The sequence below is a fragment of the Canis lupus genome, chromosome 10 (genome assembly GCF_048164855.1).
Source record: "Canis lupus baileyi chromosome 10, mCanLup2.hap1, whole genome shotgun sequence".
NCBI lineage: Eukaryota > Metazoa > Chordata > Mammalia > Carnivora > Canidae > Canis > Canis lupus.
Window position 1 is genome coordinate 64,387,974 of NC_132847.1, and position 16,625 is coordinate 64,404,598.

General features: G+C 46.2%; 1 protein-coding gene across 10 annotated transcripts in view; it reads left to right on the forward strand.

Moving 5' to 3' along the window:
• Positions 1 to 8,846, forward strand: part of ZNF462 (zinc finger protein 462) — a 137,249-nt gene extending 128,403 nt beyond the window's left edge. For all 10 annotated transcript variants that reach the window (XM_072842238.1, XM_072842241.1, XM_072842245.1 and 7 more), the window contains 3 exons: positions 211 to 343; positions 4,646 to 4,769; positions 5,938 to 8,846. In XM_072842238.1, coding sequence (XP_072698339.1) covers positions 211 to 343; positions 4,646 to 4,769; positions 5,938 to 6,145 — 465 coding nt within the window. In that variant the 3' untranslated portion in view covers positions 6,146 to 8,846. The remainder of the gene's footprint in view (positions 1 to 210; positions 344 to 4,645; positions 4,770 to 5,937) is intronic.
• The last annotated feature ends 7,779 nt before the right edge of the window (positions 8,847 to 16,625 follow it).

The window sequence follows — 16,625 nt, forward strand, 5'->3', positions numbered from 1 at the left end:
TCTAAAAATGTTGGAACGCGGGGGTGAGGTTCAGATCCATCTCTGGCACAGTCCAAGCGTAAAGGGCCTCTGCGGCGCTGGTGTTGTTTGGTCCTGGTTCCAAAAACACACGGTCCAGGGAAAATGATGGTGGAAAGATCTTTCCCCCCGGGGAGAGCCCCCATCCCGTGTGTGGTTCATTATTCTCTTCTTTGTTTGGACCTCTTTCAGGTGAGCCGTAATTTTGAGCTGGTTGGACGGGTTAACTTGGATCAGCTGGAACAGATGAAGGAAAAGATGGAGAGCTCCAGCAGTGAGGACGAGGACAAGGAAGAGGAAATGAGCAGCAAGGCTGCTGACAGAGGTTAGTCTCAGCCCTGCCCTCGGAGGCCCAGCTGGCATCTAGCACGTCCATGGTGAGACAGAAGGGAGGCAGAAGGTTGTTGGAGGAGGAACAGAAGGAATGATCCTTCTTAGTTAAGTAGCAGAACAGACTGAGTTCAGAAACGTGTCAAGGGCCATGTCTTCGTAAACTATTACCAGCTCTGGGAACTCCAAGGAAGACAGACCTTTTCTCTCTAACTAGAGCTATATGTTTGTTTAAAAACCTATGGTGGTGATTTGTTTTTAATAAGGAAAGCTGGTGTCTAGGGGATCTTCACAGTAAGGACAGGCAGGCAGTGAGGCAGAGGACACCGTAAAGCTGTGGGGGAATATAAATGAACTTCCCATCGGGTGCTTAGGTATTGAGGCTGCGTGGGGTTGGGGGGTAGGGGGCAGACTGCAAAGGACTTGAGCCCTGAGCTTTCCCAGAAGTCCCTCTGCCTGGCCCTTTCCTAAACCCTCTTCTGATGCTCTTTTTGCTTTGTAAAGAGGGAGGAAGAGGCCAACTGTTTTCATTCAGCCAGGTGTTTAGGGGGAAAGGTTTCATGGGATTTTTGTACTATTTTTCCAGTTTCCTCTGAGCCTACTGTTACTTTGCAAATAAAGTTTCTCAAAAGTATATTTAGCGGTAAGCATACATGTGTATGGCCTAGGGTTGACGTTCTATATTGTTCAACATAGAACACTGTGGAAATCCCCAGACGGCGCATAGAAGAATATGGGTTTAGGTTCTGTTAGGTTAATGATTGCAGATTCATCAAAAGCACGTGGATAACAAACATCATAGATAACAGAAGGATGGTGTTAGTTACCAGCATCAGGCTTCCTTATGTGCCAGATCCAGTGTTGGTGGGTTTTATATAATCCTTTATCCTTAATCTTATATAATGTCAAGGCTCCTGGATTTGACTCCCAGTTATCCTGCTAAACTTGCTCTGTGACTTTGGGTCAAGTGTTTTGTCCCGTATGCACTCATCATCTATCACAAGAATAATATCACCTACCTCCTAGAGTTGCGGGAAGCTTAAATGAGATCACATACAAGACACCAGCCCAATTCCTAGAACGTAGTAATCACCTCATAAGTGATGATAACCCTGCAGTGTATGTGGTAGTATTACCATTTTACAAATGGAGAAATAAAGGCCCAGAAAATTTAAGAGCTCATTTTAAGGGGGAAAAACAAAACAAAACAAAACCATCATACGTTGGAGGCTGAATTTAGGTCTTTTGGGCTCCAAAGACACAATCTCTTTACACTACATCCCATTTCCCCAACCCTTTGGGCAGTGGAATGTTCTAAGGTGAAGGGAGCCTTAGCCCTGAATCCCCTCCGGGCCTCACTCTGAGGTGCACCCCTGCAGAATATCTTTGTTTTTCCTCCTTGCTCCGTCTGTCTGTGGGCCTACTGAAGCCTATTTGGGGGCCATTTCCTTCGAAGGCTCCCCCCTGTTCTTTTTCCTGACCGGGCCCACTTCCACTCCATTCCCACCATGACACCATAGCAGGAGACCACAGGTTTGCAACACGAGGAGCCATTGGGCCCCTAAACCCCCCAGTGAAAACCACAGCAGGGACCGCCAGCCCTCCAGAGCCACCTTGCCCGTGGTCAACCTCAAAAAATAAATGGACAAAGAAAACATCCTACCATCCGGGTTGACTGCCCTTGTAAAGTGACAGCTTTTATTAGCAGAGGCCGCAGTGATCCATTGCTTGCAAAGAAAATGGCTATGATCTGAGGAAGCATGGTTCCTAATTTCCTTTTCCTTTTTTTTTTTTTTTAACATTTCACAAATATGTTCTTAGTGATGAATTCTTTAACGTCTGTGCACTGTTACCAAAGTTCTCTGGAAGAGGATGCTTTTGACAGAGGGTACAGAGGCTCCTTTTGCTTCATGATGCTCTGTGCCCTGCTGTTCCTCTCCAGGAAATAAATTATTCCTTGTTGGATGCTGTGACTTTTTTTAATCTCTAAAGCTGAGCACATACGATTTTAGAGGTTATACACATTGCAGAGGCAAGAACCCCTTTGGTCCTCCCCTCCTCTGTGATTCCTCCAAAATGAAAGCATAGCAAATTAGAAAAACAGGTAACAGTTAGGGATTTGGGGGAGGGGGGGCACCAGGCAAATAACTGTTGCTTGGCCGGTGTGGCTGCCCCCTTCTCAGGGGCACTATGGCATCAGACCAGTTCAGTTTCCTGGTGGCTGCTAGCTTTGCACTGGAAAGTGTAGTACCCACATTCCTGAGCCTTAACCACATGGGGGAAAGAAGAGTCTTGGGGTGGAGGAGCATGCTTCCCTTCTCTGAGCATAGGGGATTTACATGAGTAACTCCAAGTGTTGTTAATGGGCAGTACAAGCCTAGCCCACCCCCCACCCTGCTCGCAATTCTTGAAAGAACAGCCTCCTTTGTCTCATCTCCTTTGAATCAATTTTCCACCATCTAGGTATATTCTTGCCAACAAGAAGAAATGGCACACAATAGCCTCGGGGTGTTTTTGCCAGACAGTCTGTCTTCTAGGAGTAGAGCGGGAGGTGGCTTTAGTGCAGCTCTCAGGGCTGATGGAGAGCTATTTGATGTGTGACAGGTAATGACTGGTCTCCTCCTTTGAGGATGAAACAGCATGAGCCATTGGAAAGAATAGATGACTGGTTTCATGTTTCCTAAGGGTAAAGGAGCAAATGTGCCAGGAGCATACCCCTCGTTGGCAACGTAGCCTTTCATCAGGCGCACTCCGTTCAGGGGGCTCAGGCCCTTGCAGCTACCCCACTGCCAGTGCCCTTTCCAACCCGGGAACTGGAAGGAAGACTGCCCGTGGCCACACTGCGGGTCCTGCCTAGGAAGCTCAGAGAGAATTTGAAAGAGAAGAAGCCAGGCATGAAGAAATCAAAATTAACCCAAGCAGAATCCTCCCCGCCCCCTCTCATTATGCAGTTGGGAGGAGTCAGGAAGGCATTCTGTTGATTTCTTGCCCAAGATAATCCCTGCTAAGGAATTAATGCGCAGAGCAGATGGTGCTGTCTCATTTCCAATGAAAAGAATCAAGGAAGATAGTCTGTGCAATTATTTTTAATGGCTTGTGTGGTGATCTTCTTAATTTGTGAGAAAATGTTTCATCTTTTGTTAAAACTGGCCCCATTCACATAGCTTTTTGTGCTAAAGATTAAGGCAGCACAGAGACACCTATCCCGTTAACGTCATCCTGAGGGTTTTATGGGATGGAGTGTTTCAACCAGGAGACCTCCTCCTGTAACATCACGCATGTACAGGCGCAGAGTGATCAGATTCGTAGAGACAGTGGGCACTTGCCTGCACGCCGCCCTCACGTCGCAGCGTGGCTGCAGGACTATCTCGGTCCTGCTGTTTTTCACCCACATGAAGACGGGCCCTCTGTGGTATAATGCAAGACATATGGGCCCAGGACTCAGGAGAGCACAAAGGCCATGTGAGCTCTCCTCTTTGAGTCTGCCAGGAGGGGTGGTCTGTAAACAATTAGCCAGCCAGTCCACATTTATCAGACCCCTAACATGTGCCCAGCGCCGTGGAGGAAACAACACGACAGTCAATATCTGATGTTTACAACAGACCTGGCCAGAAATGTCTGTATCCCCACATTCAGGAATACCATCGATTGACAAGTAGATGCCAGGCAGCCGGCCAGGGTCCCTCACCAGCTGAGGACATGCTTTCACATCCTGGCCGCCCTGTTGTCCAGGATTCTCGTTCACACTAGGCTCTTCGCTTGCAGATCTCGTTCAGGGCCCGTAGCCTCCGTGCGAGGTGATTATGACATCCATGACAGGTGAGCTCTCAGCCTTACTTGGAATGAGTCAGAGCCCTGAGGTCTGCTACGCATAACCTGGTCCAGTGCTGCTGTATTCCTTTTAGCGAGCAAAGGGAACCCCACGTCGGGTAGGTGCTAACCCATGAGGCACTGACAAAGCATCTCAGAAGGAAGAGATTTGGTAGGAAAAAATGGTTGGAATGGACAGAAGGGGTTCCTCAGGCCAGAAAGACCCAGATTACCTGTTATGGAAGCAGCTGGGGCAGTGCGGAGGCCTGGAAGACACTGGGGGGCCAGGGAGCCAGGAGCGGTTCTTGAGAACTAGCCGAGAGCACCCTTAGGTAAAAAGCCAGTAGGAGAAAGAGTAAGGAATGTGGAAGTGCCTTCACGGATGGTTTCAGGAGTGAAGGAAGGAGAGGAGGTTTCCTAACGAATGTGGACTCACGTCTTCCGCCTCCCACAGCGCACAGGTAACACTTCTGTTTTCTCCTCACAGATCTGATGAGATTTTCCGACCGTGGGGCTGCTATTAACACCGAGAAGCGTTTTCCGTGTGAATTTTGTGGACGGGCGTTTTCACAGGGCTCTGAGTGGGAAAGGCACGTGCTGAGACACGGCATGTAAGTTGAGCCATCCCAGGAACGCCTTTGCCCAGAGTGAGAAGTGGCAGGGAGAGCAGGTTCTTTTTCTTTTATTCTTTTTCTTTTTTCTTTTTTTTTTTTTTTTTTTTTTTTTTGGTTCCCCTGACAATCCATAGACCGCTCCCTCAGTGTCACACTTCTGGGCATGGGAGGAGAGGCAGTTGTCAGGAACTAGGTTTTGTTCTTTTCTGTTGATTTTTTAAATGGTCACCCAGACACCAGTCAAATGTGGAAAAATCGTCTTTACGAATGACAAATCCCACCCAAGCCCTCGCGTGGAAGTTTAGTGCTCTTCTCCAGCCAGTGTCCCTTCAGCTTTCATTAGCATGACATTCTCTGATAGAGCGTGGACCGGGGTCAAAAGATCTGGCTTCTGTTCCTGCCTCTGTGATGACTCATTCCCTGAGTGGCCTTGAACATGCCCTCGCACCTCTTGGTGCCTTCAATGCTCTGCCTCGGGGACAGAGCCAGCTTCTGCCTGCCTCCCAGGTAGGTGGGAGCATACCCGTAAAACACTTGAACATAAAACTGTCCCCTAGATGAGGCACTCTTAGCCATGAGACACAGAGAGAACCTAGGAGTTGGTCCTTGAGTAGAAAATGCCCCAGAAGCCCCAAGCCATCGAAACTTCAGAGAATATAACTAAGCTTCCCAAGACATGGGTCCCTTCTTTAGGTTTTTGCTCTTTGTATGCTTTGTTTCTGGACCCATCCATAAATCTTTACCCGAGTTCCTCTTTTAGTCTTAATAAAGATGGCCAATCTCCAATTTGTGGGCTCCACAGATGAGCCTGAGCAAAAGACAGTTCTTGCTCCTATCACTTATGACCTGTGACCAATGCAGGAGATGAGGGAAAATAAAATAATCATGTTAATGTGTCCACATTATACATGGTGTAATTAAAACATAGTATAATAATGGATACTTTTGTAGATTCACATCTTTAATAAGATGCCAGAAAGACATGACCTAGGCCTAACTTGTAGCAAGGATAAATCACTGGCAATTTAGTCCTACATTCGTGGCATTTATACAAAGGAAACCCCAAGATCTTTTTAGGACCAGGGAAATAAGTACACTTTTTTGTTTAATTTGAAAAAAAAAAAAAATGCATACCCATCCATCTCTACCATCAATGTTTTTCCAGGGCGTTGAATGACACCAAGCCGGTGAGCAGAGAAGAAATCCACCTGAAAGAGAGTGTGGAGGACAGTATTAAGATGCCCTCTATAGAGGAAAAGGAAGATGACGAGGCAATCGGGATAGACTTTTCCCTAAAGAATGAAACAGTAGCCATCTGTGTAGTAGCTGCTGACAAATCTCTCCTGGAGAATGCAGAGGCCAAAAATGAATAAGCGTTTGGTGAAATTCTTAATCAAACCGTACTTGAACCGTGATGAGAAAGTGGGAGGGCCAGCTTGGGCTGAGAAGGGGGGGGGACAGAAAAGAAGACAGAACAAAGCTGCTTTTTAGGACTGAACAATCTATTTTCAAAGCACTGGTACCTGTGTGAGTGAGTATGTAAATTAAAGTTATTTAAATGGTTGGAATATGTGGCTCCTTTTCCATCACTACACCTTTTCTTCTGGATCTTCATCCTGGAAGTGTCATTTGTTGTGGAATACGGAAGCACCTCCCGTGCGCACGGTGTGCTCTGTGGCGGTCTTGGACAGGATGTGGAAACAAGCTCCATGACAGTAGAAGACTTCTCTTAGGGGAACAACTTTCTGACGCACATCTTTTGGTGCGTTTTTCTAGTTTTAATACCTTAAGCTTTTTCAAGACCTAACTGCAGCCGCTTTGGGAAAAAAAACAAACAAACAAACAAAAAAAAAAAAACCACAAAAAAAAAAAACACAGAAAACAAAAAAACTGCTTTGCATAAAACAGTCACCTGTTTCCTAGTACCTCAAACTTAACCAAGGGAATTCTCTGCATTTGTCAGTACTACCTGTCGTCGTCGTGGTTAAATGTAGAGAGAACTGCTGGGCAAGACGGTGAATGGAGAAAAAAAAAAAAGAGAGTTTTAAAGAAAGGAACACAAATTGTGCTTAAAATCCCCACGTGGGTTTTATTTCTTAAAATACTGTGATTTTTTTAATTATTTTAGTAAAAAACAAAACAAAAAAAAGAAACAGACTTTAATTATTAGATAACTGTTTGTGAATTGTCATCCTTTATTCCAGGTAAGCTGTTTATTAGTGTTCAACTATAATTTAGAATTTGGTAGATTCATGTGAGCTAATTTTATGGTGACTGTGGAGTTTTGTTTGCCATATGTTTATTTTCTATCAATTTGAGTGTTACAAACACAGCACAATTCAGTTTTCACATAAATTGTTTTTTGTGTGCGTGTTGTTCTTGTTTTAATTTGGGGGCAAGGGAGATTTAGGGTTTTTTTTGTGAATAGGAATGTTTTTATTTTAAACATGGAAATAACAAAGAAGTTAACTTTTTTTTTCTTAATTTAACTAAAGAACCAAACTTTTCGGCACAGCTATGCAGCTTGTGGGCCAGACGAGGAAGTCCTCTTCACCCTTTTGTTGCTCGTCAAATTAACACATTATCCGTCTCACACAAATAATTTCTGTTCGGATGGGCTGGCTTCTGTGTGTGATTTTAAAATCTGTGTTCTGTTTTTGTTTGCATTGTGTTTGGGGGAGGGTTTTTCACTTATTTTGCAGGACAAGGGGATGTGTTAGAATCCCATCCCTTTGGTGAGAGTGGACAAGAAATACTTATATCCTACAAGGAGCCTGGAAAACTACTTTTTTTTTTTTCCTTAATCTAGCTGCCAGCTGCTCTGTTTCCCCATATTAGCTTTTTCAGGAGGGAGCAGCTTAGACTAAATCTAAGTCTACATTTATAATATGTTCTGATTGTGAACAAAAGGTTTCATTCCAAAAAAGTAGAAAAGAACTTTCCTTGAAGCTTAGGTTATAGAAGTTTCTGTGTGTGTGTGTGTGTATGTGTGCTTGGATGCGTGTGTGCTCATGTGCGTGTGTGTGAGTCCTTTGATTTTCATGTTTTGTTTTGTTTTCGTTTTTGTTTTTTGTTTTTTTGTTTTTTGTTTTTTTGGTTTTTTGTTTTTTTTTTTTTACTTGGAAGGGTTGTGGGAGGGGGAGGGAAGTAAGGGACAGGGAATTGCTGAGATGACAGTGTCCCACACAGCTTCAAATAAAATCCATGGAAAGATATTGCATTTGTGGAATAAGTCCTTACTTGAAAAGCATGTTCTTCTTTTATTTTCTTGCTGTTAAGAAATTTTATTTGTAGGGAGTTTGTTTTAATTTAAATTTTTTTTTTTTTTAGGGATGGGGGCCATCATGTGGAAACCAGAAAATGGGGAAAGTGTGATCTAGACAAAGATAACATTTTGTGTCCATATTTGTTTTTAATTGGCCTCATTTCATATGTATTAAACAGTTCCATACCTGGATTGGGTGTTTGTAATGGTTACCAAAAAAAAAAAAACAAAAACAAAAACAAAAACAAAAACAAAAAAAAACAAAAAAACAAAAAAAAGAAAAAAAGAAAGAAAGAAAAAGGAAAAAAAAGAAAATAATTGTGACATGCTTTTATCACTACTTTATTTTTCAAATAACATGTAAATATTGTAATCCATTGGATTTTGTTTTGCTAACCTGTTAATAAAAATATGGGACCATTATCCTTTTAACAGGGCTAGAATGTCATTTTTTTCTGTTTTCAAACATATACCTGATATTTTGTGGCCGCACATTTTGGATGCATTATTATAATTCTGTCGACTGTAATGACATAGAATTTACAACATTTTTTTTTTGTTGTTTAATTTATACAGAGGACATTTTTTTTCAGAGCTTGAGAGAAGAAAATAAATAGCAAAATGAGAACCTGTTGACTCCAATAATCAGTGTTTCCCGATACTTGATAGGAGAGAGGGAGATTCTGAGTTCTTGAAGCCAAGGGTTTTAAAAAACAACAAAAACACACCAGTAGGTTATTCAAGTTGTTTGCAACATACATTTTTGTAATGAAATGTGAGAAATTAATAAAGAATTTTTTTCACATGTGTCTATGTGCATCTGTTGTAGATCATTTACAGATAGGACTACAGATATGAAATGTAGGAATAACAACAGTGTTATTCAGTGCATGCACATGAGAGCTAATTCAAGCCATTGAATCTACACAGGTATGGAAAACAAAGTGAGGTGTGAGCTAGGATTTTAAGAATTGGTATCTCTGCATCAGATACTTAGCCCCAATTGGGGAAATTTCATGGAGGGGGGTGTTTCCATCAAAAATATAAGTCAAAATTGTGTATGAAGCTTCAGAAAGAGAAAATACTTGTGATTAAATGTCATCTGGGGACCCTGAATCCATAAGCAGTTATTTTAAGCTAATTGCAAGATACGACTACCACAAACTATCTTACTGTGCATCCTGCACCAGTAATTATTATCATTAAAATATTATTTGAGCTACCCTGTTATAAATCAAAGGAAAAAGTAGTAGACATGAAAACTAGAAGAAGAGTCCATTAAAATCAGCACAGACTGTTAAACTCCAAGCTGACTTATACTATCCATCTTCACCAGGGTTAGGAGATGAAAGGGTCATGTATCTTTTGTCCAGAGCTCGTTCTAAAAATTTGGCCTCAAGAGGCCATGCATAAGCCATATATTTGGCTCAGAGCTTCCTAGTAGGCAAAGAAATGAAGGATCAATCAAGAATCACTTTCTTAGTAACTTTTTATTATCAAATGCTCAAGAGCTACTCAACCTTTCTAAAACTGAGTTGAGAAGTTCATTCTGTGTGTTTTTTCTAAAGAGAAAGCAATGTAGAACTTATCGTTGGCAAAACAGCTCTTGTGGCCGCCATCAATTAAATGAACGGAGTTTTTGTTGAGTTGATGTCTAATCCATATTCCCACTTTATTTTCTGGAAAGGAAGTGGAATGTACTGGTAGATTAGTCCCAGTAGGGGCTGCCACAAGGCCACTCCTTGGAACCATAGAGTTACACTTCCACCTGGTGACTCGGGAACCCGCACTCCCCCATCTGATGCTGCCATCTCAATCCATGAATCCGGGGATCATTGTTGAGAGCTCTGGGTGGTGTACTTACAGGCCTCACCCAGGAAGTAGCACACATCATTTCTAGTCTTGCTTCAGGGTCTAGATCAGGTCATGGGGCCCCAGCTAAACCTGAGAAAGCTGAGGAGTGTGTGGTTTTGTCTGCCCCTGTGCCCAAGAAGGACACCTTGCACACACAATCAGGGACTACATAAAAGTGTTCTTTGGAAACTAGGGGTGATTAACCCTCTATTCTTCATAAAGCACAAGATGCTGGGCTCGTCACCCACACCCTTAACCAGTATTTTTTAGCAAATATGGCACCAGCCACTGTAACAACAAGCATGGCACCTTCCTTCGGGCAGCCCATGAATAGAGACCAGAGGGGCAACGTGGGAAAGATGAGCACCACAGGAGGTGCTGGGCTTGCTGGGCCATTGGCTACCTACCTCTGGATACCGGATCCCTGGGGACAGATGGCTCTGACTGTGAATGCCTTTCCTGTCTAAAAGCCCACATTTGAGGGAGAGCGTACGAGAAGTTGGTGACTCCTATGCATTTGGAGGGTCCTTAGCCCTAAGTTTAACAACCATTACTATAGGATGGGCTCTTTCCTTGCAACTGTCCATATTTCAGGCCCAGGGGTGCGATAGGGGATAGCGCTTGGTCCTAGAGATCCTAAGATGCTTCGAGGTTTTGTGCTCATTATCCCCCCAAAATGCCAGTTCTTTTCCAGACAACCTGCCTCTGCAACATGCCGTTCCCTCTGCCTTCAGTGAACTCCTTTCCTTACCAGAAATTACCTCCCCTTTAAGACCCAGCCTAAACCTAAGCTCTGATGTGAAGCCGCCTCTGACTCTACGGGTCACATGATACAGGCGGTCACCCTACTTATCACCTGTCCCCTGCCTGATAAACATGTACCGAAGACTCTCCTCCTCCCCAGCCCCCGCTCCAGCTCAGACTTTAAGGAGCTGAGACACATTGCTGTCAGATGCAGCTAGCCTTTTTAAATTCAAATATATTCCTGTTGATACCAAGTGTTAGTTCTCATCTGATTTGGCATCAATGTTACATTTTCTTTCGGAGCTTGAGATTGCTTTTTTAAATATCTAAGTAAAAATATGCAGTTTGGTAGATGGAAAATGTCTTTGTCTGAAACTCTAGGCTCTCTCTCTGGAAAATTAAAAAAAAAAAAAAAGAAGAAGAAGAAGAAGACAAACCCTTAGCACCCTGAACACCAGCAGTCCCCCTCAAGGGGTCACTTTGGCCATCTTCCTGCTGCCTTGCTCAGATGTGAAGAGCAAATGGGTGGGGAGGTCCCCTAGGTGGTGAAGATTAGGCATCTGTGGTGACTGGCTGTGGGGCAGGGGGAGCAGAAGCCAGAGCTGGCGGCGATGGCAGGGGAGACATGTGGCTGTGACAAGGGGGTAGACTGTGTTAAGATGCGTGGCGGTGGATGCGAGCCTTGGACACGGGGAGGGGAACTCCAGAGGCAGGGGTGGCAGAAGACGTTTTCCTGGACTACGAAAGCCTTGGACACGTACATCATACTGGGGGAAGGAGCCATGGTAGGGGCAGGGGACCTGGCAAGTAGACTCCTCCTGGGATCCAGGCCACAGGGGAGCATTGGGCTTTGCAGATGGAGAGGGACTCTTTCCTCCTGGGGGGTTGGGGGGTAAGGGGAGGGGAAGGTGGTCTCCGTGTGCATCCAGAGGTGCAGGTGCAGGTGCAGGTGGAGACGGAGATGGGGCCGATGACCTTGGTCTCTGAGGTGGGACCCAAAGTGGCCGGAGGGGGATGAGTTGGCAGACAGGTGGAGACTTGGAGCTGCTGTGAGGGCCACGTGGAGCTGAGTGGAGGGGACAGGGGAGCGGACGAGAACAGAGAACAGTTACTATTAGGTTTGCCACACGACAGGAACGGCTCCCTCCCAGGGTCGGGGATGACAGATCTCTTGCTGGGCCCCCCCAACACAGAGCCCACCAACCACCACCATCGCCACCTAATAAAGGAAGGAAACGAGGAGACAGAGAGCCAGCTCTTGGAATCAGAAGGGATACTTCCTTTCTCCGCCTACTTAATTATCTGGCTTCTTGAATTAGCGGCGGCGGAAAGCAAACTTGCCTTGTTCCTATTCACAGTTTCTGCGCCGGGTTTGCTCCCGCGGCTGGAGCAGCTCAGTGTGTTTGGCGGACTGCACGCTGCCTGCCCCAGAGCACATCACGACGCGGGAGGGGAGCCGCCAGCCGGCCAGGCAGCTTCACCGCGCCGCTCAGAGCCGAGCAGGGCAGGGCCAGTGGCTCTGAAATCCATTTAAGATGTGTGAAAACACAAGATTGAAATTCTGACCTTCCCCGAAGCTGAAAGCACCTCCTCCGGGGGGCTGTGTGGAAGCCTGCGGCTGCAGGCCCAGCCTCATCCGAGGCTCCCCAGGACCCTGCGAAGCCCCCCTCTTGTGTCCGTCTGTCCCCGACCGGGGCCCCGGCCTGCAGGCTGCTGGGCACCCCGGAAGGGGGGAGGCTGCTGAAAGAACGGCTCTGAGGCCAGAAGAGGAGGGAGGTCGGCAAAGGGCCAAGGGAGGCAAACCTTACCTGAAGCCCGTGTGGCCCGGTCAGTGGCGGCCCCAGCGCCTTTTGGGATCCGCATCAAAGAGGAGACTGCCCTGTGGGCTTAGCTCATGCTCACCCTGATGTCAAAGCTTCTGAGGCATGATGGGGCCGGAGGAAGGGCATGGAGCCTGGAATTAGTCACACACGTGTGACAAAGATTACATGCACAGGTGGCGCTGAGCGCTGTGCGTTTCCCATAGTCTGTGCCCAACTGATATGAGCCGTCCTCGTGCTCGCCACGTGGCCGACTCCTTAATGATCTGGAATCGTTGCTTCCCCACCTCTCGAGGACAGCGAGGTCTCTTTCTTAAAGTGGCTTAAGATGAAAAGAGGCGAGAGAGAATGGGTTGGGCTCACGCCACGTGGCCACGTGGCCCCGGAGTTTACCATCTACTGACTTTTCCCCCACTGGGCCTACAAAAACCTGAACGGTACGGTTTCTTTCGACCGAATGTGTCCTAACGGAAGAGATTTAGCTCCCGGTATGGGCTCTGGGGTCAAACAGAGCCCGGTGTGAGTGCCAGGTCCTTTTCTTATTTGCTTCGAAAGCTTCGACAGGTTTTCAGCCTTTCTGTGCCTTGGTCTCTACCTACGGTGAGGATGACCGGTGCCTACTGTGGGAATGCGACGCGAGGCCGCACAGCGTGGGGCAGAGGAGTCCACACGACACGAAGCACTGCTTCTGGAGGGCTCTCTTCGGCTTCCTGTTGTGTCCTACAGCTCTGAGCACACCTGGCCCGCTGTAAAGGTGCTCAGTGAGTGTTGATGGCCTGCCTGACCGAGGGGTGAGACCGGAGAACATCAGTGCCAATTTCTGAAAGGAGGCATGGCCCAAGGGGACCTCTCAATTTTACCAGTAACTCAGCTGGGTCAAAGTGGTGCTTACATCCTCAAAGCCTTTGGTATATGCATGTGCTGCTCCTGTCGATGAGTCTTTTTACTTTTTTTTTTAATGCAATTCGTTTCAAGTTTTCTGAAAACAAATGAATGGTTCTACAAGCTGGTGTCCTACAATCTACCCAACTCACTTCTCAGGGCGGGGGTGAGGGCAGACGGCCCTACGAACCTTTGGGATCTGATGAGTTTGTCTTAAAACACTGGCTCCGCGATTGACTGGAAATGGGACCACGGAAAATCACTGGCCCTCTCGGAGTCTTCCTTTCCTTTCCGGTGAGGCAGGCTGTTCATAAATAAAGCACTGCCCCCCATCCCCGGCCTCAAGGAACCGGCTGCTGAAAACTGCCAGAGTAGGAGAATTGTGGTTTGGAGAAATAGAGACCTTCCAGAGAATTGGGGAGAAGGAAGGGGCCACATGAGCAGCAAACCTATGAAAAGTAGTAGGAATATACATTTTTTAACTTTTCCCAAAATAGAGTAGAAGGAGACACAAAATGTCAGTGACATTTAACACATATTACAACCCTAATAACAAGTGCCATCCAATTAATTTCTATTTACCATCCCTTGCTTGTAGGAAGATTTTCAAGACCTCCCTCCCCTTAGGTTTGGGGAAGATGCTGCAACTTCAGGTGGCGGTGCAGACCATGAAGGAGTCTGTCGGGTGGCCTGCTTGTTTGCACGGGCAGGTCTCCATCCGGACGCGTGTCGTCTTCTGCTGGCTTCCCCAGGGAATGTTCCCTGGATTCCCAGGCCCAGCTCAAGGCCCCTCAGAGGATGCACCCAGGCACCATCCGGGCACACAGGCATGCTGCTCCCCTGGGCGCCCAGCCTCTTGCCCAGCCACCCAGGGAGAAGGCCGGCCACCCCAGCTCCTCCCTCACTCCAGCCCCTTGTGTTCGGTGCGTCCCCAGCCCAGTGGGCCGTCCCACAACACCCCCTGCACCACCCACCACTTGGACCCAAGCGCTGCAGCTTAGCCGTCCCGCCTTAGCAAGGCCGCTAGACCACTTCCCAGCTGGTTTCCTCTCTTCATACCTCTCGCACCCCTCCAGCTCCGTCTGCTGGGCCCTGCCCGCCGACTCCAGTCACAGCAAACACCCCGCAGTCGACCCCCCAGTTACTCCCCTTGCCCTCGCCGTGGATGCTCCGCGCCTTTCCACCTGCGGCTCCAATAGCTTGCAACACCTCCCTCCACCTCCAACCTAGTGAACTCCTCTCAGCCTTGCATACTCAGCTCAGATTTAACCACTCTGGGGTTTGGGTTTGTTTTTTTTTTTAATTTTTTTATTGGAGTTCAATTTGCCAACATATAGCATAAAACCCAGTGCTCATCCCGCCACGTGTAGGGGTTTGGGTTTTGATCCCATAACATGAGCATAGTAACGGTACCTACTTCACAGGTTGTTCCAAGGGAGGAGTGAGTCGATCCATCGAAGGCATGAAGAACTGTGCCAGGCAGTTTGACAAACGCGAACTATTATTTATCCTTTCCGGGCAGCCTTGACCCTGAGCCATACTCTCCAGGTTACATGTTTCCATATTGCCCCGCACTTCCCTCCTCACGACCCTTAACAAATGGAACTCCGACTGACTCTCTAGATTTAACATTCCCTGAGATCCTACACGGGGTGGTACTTATCTCTGTCACCGCTCAGAGTAGGGCTAGCAGCATTGCCGAGATGTACTGACTGTTAGTTGAATGAATAAATGTTCAGGCCAGGGGACCTTTCTACCACCTCCTGAAAGTCATCCCAGATGATTTACAGAAACTCCTTGTCACCAGGGCTTCTGACAAAATATCCTGCCGATGCTTGAGCTCCTGCCCCAGCTCTCACTAACTGGGGACCAACCCGTCAACACGCTGTGCTGGTGGCCTGACAGGCAGGGTTACTCTCTCTTTCTCTTAAAAAAGGAAAAGAAAAGAAAAGAAAAAAACCCACGAAGAGGAAAATGACTTAGTCATCACTGTCAACCTTGGCAAATAAACATTGCTATTACATACTCCAGAACTCAAGGAGCAACACATAATTAGGCACAGGTTCAATCAGCAGCGAGGTGCAGGTTGGGTGAGAGCAGAGGATGAGTGGCTCATTTGCACTGCAGAAGAGGTAAGGATGTTGATTTTCATGCAAACACTGTCTCTAAGATTCCCAATTAAATAAACACATTAATATTTTTAAGGCCCAACCAAGGTGAAGTGCTTTTTCTGAGCAAAGAAGCAAGAAAGTTATGTGGCCGTGTTTCTGAGTGGCAGCAGCAGATTTTTTATGACTTTACCTGTTTTCTGATTATATAAGTAATACATTTTCATTGTAAGCACCTTGGAAAATGCAGAAAACAATAGGGGGAAAAATCTCTAATAACTTTATACTTCTGGTCCTATCATCCATCCAATTTGCTCTATTTCCATTCAGTAATTCACCATTTAACGGCCTCATTCAGTCCTGTGGCTTTAAATGCCGTCTTTACGTTCATGATTCTCAGGTTAATATTTCCCACCCCATCTCCTCCAACAAGTTCCAGGCCTAGATGTCAAAGAGACAGAGCCTTGTGGATAATTCATAGATTCAGAAGCTCAAATGGGCCGCCTTAAACCTCTTGATCTCTACTCCCTCCATGAAAAACCATTTCTGCCTCTCACCTCCTCCCTAGTAGTAAATGCCACCACTACCCACCCAGGTGCTTCCGCCAAAAACTAAAAATCACAGCCTACTCTTCACACCCAGTTAGCCCACCATCAAGTCTTAACTCTAAAGAACACCCCAATCTACTATGTGTCTTCTATCCCCATTGCAATCACCGAGGTGCCTGAGGTCAGTATTTGTTGCTAGGGATTGGGTATGACCAGTGCCCTCACTTGTTTCTCTGCTTTCTCTGTTCCTCGTACAGCAGTCAGGATGATATATGGCTATTTTCTTAAGCCTGATACCTAAAAGTAAGATTGCAAAAAACATAAATAATTTAAGGCCATGATTATATATGTATATATATCCAAGCAGATTTACAGAAATCACCTCCCGGTATCAACCCCTCCAGCAGGGTCTGAGTGTCTGGATTTCAAGATAGCGTCCCTAGTTGTACCACACACTTGGCCAAGAGCAAACTTGGTTCTTTCCATTGGTTTACATTATCTCTCTCTGCTACTGACGGAAGCAATGATTACTTCTTTGATCATTTCCTATCTAGATAGCAATATGAATTTTTAATCTATGGCATAAGTGAATCAAAAATATAACTTTTAAAATATTTCCCCTCATAATTAAA